This window comes from Rhagoletis zephyria, unplaced genomic scaffold (genome assembly GCF_001687245.7).
Source record: "Rhagoletis zephyria isolate East Lansing unplaced genomic scaffold, Rhagoletis_zephyria_1.1 Rzeph_scaffold_74479, whole genome shotgun sequence".
Classification (NCBI taxonomy): Eukaryota; Metazoa; Arthropoda; class Insecta; order Diptera; family Tephritidae; genus Rhagoletis; species Rhagoletis zephyria.
Window position 1 is genome coordinate 1 of NW_016231528.1, and position 1224 is coordinate 1224.

Sequence of the window (1224 nt, forward strand, 5' to 3'; positions counted from 1 at the left end):
GGTGGCTGGCGCATGCGTGTTTCGTTAGCGCGAGCACTTTACTTGGAACCAACCTTACTTATGCTTGATGAACCTACTAACCATTTGGATTTGAACGCTGTAATCTGGTTAGATAATTATTTGCAGGGTTGGAAAAAGACGCTTTTAATAGTTTCCCACGACCAGAGTTTCTTAGACAACGTATGTAACGAAATAATACATCTCGATCAGAAGAAACTGCATTACTACAAGGGTAATTACTCCATGTTTAAGAAGATGTATGTTCAAAAGCGGCGCGAAATGATAAAGGAATATGAGAAGCAGGAGAAACGCTTGAGAGAACTGAAAGCTCATGGTCAATCAAAGAAAGCAGCTGAAAAAAAGCAGAAAGAAGTTCTCACCCGAAAACAAGAGAAAGGGAGGCCTAAGCAGCAGAAGCAAGATGACGATGATGGGCCTCAGGAACTATTGGCTCGTCCAAAAGAGTATATCGTCAAATTCCGCTTTCCAGAACCGTCACAGCTGCAACCCCCTATTTTGGGAATACACAATGTTACTTTTGCTTATGAAGGGCAAAAGCCACTGTTTGTCAATACAGATTTCGGTATAGACTTGACAAGTCGAGTGGCCATCGTTGGGCCAAATGGTGTGGGCAAATCTACGTTCCTTAAATTGCTACTTGGGGAATTGGAGCCACAAAAAGGAGAGCAACGCAAAAATCATCGGCTTCGAGTCGGTCGATTTGATCAGCACTCTGGTGAACATCTAACTGCCGAGGAGTCCGCCGCAGAGTATTTGCAACGCCTTTTCAATTTGCAACACGAGAAGGCGCGCAAGGCGTTAGGTTCGTTTGGTTTGGTGAGCCATGCGCATACTATAAAAATGAAGGATCTCTCCGGTGGTCAGAAAGCGCGAGTTGCCCTCGCTGAACTCTGTCTAAGTGCGCCCGATGTGCTGATTCTCGATGAACCTACGAACAATCTCGACATTGAGTCTATTGACGCCTTAGCAGAAGCCATTAACGAGTACGAGGGTGGTGTAATTATAGTATCTCACGACGAACGGTTGATTCGTGAAACTGGCTGTACATTGTACGTAATTGAAGACCAGACCATTAATGAAATCGATGGTGAATTTGATGACTACCGTAAGGAGGTGCTGGACGCGCTCGGCGAAGTGGTCAATAATCCGAGTGTTGTGGCTAACGCAGCCGTGTTGCAATAATTAAACACGTCTTTGATTAAG

The 1224-nt window shown here is 44.9% G+C and overlaps 1 protein-coding gene across 1 annotated transcript; it reads left to right on the forward strand.

Annotated features, from left to right (window-relative positions):
* Positions 1-6: 6 nt before the first annotated feature.
* LOC108357320 (ATP-binding cassette sub-family F member 1-like) lies at positions 7-1218 on the forward strand (the record flags this gene model as incomplete). The annotated part of the gene is made up of 1 exon (XM_017608408.1): positions 7-1218. A coding segment is annotated over one exon (1197 nt), but the record flags the coding sequence as incomplete, so codon positions are not given.
* Positions 1219-1224: the final 6 nt, after the last annotated feature.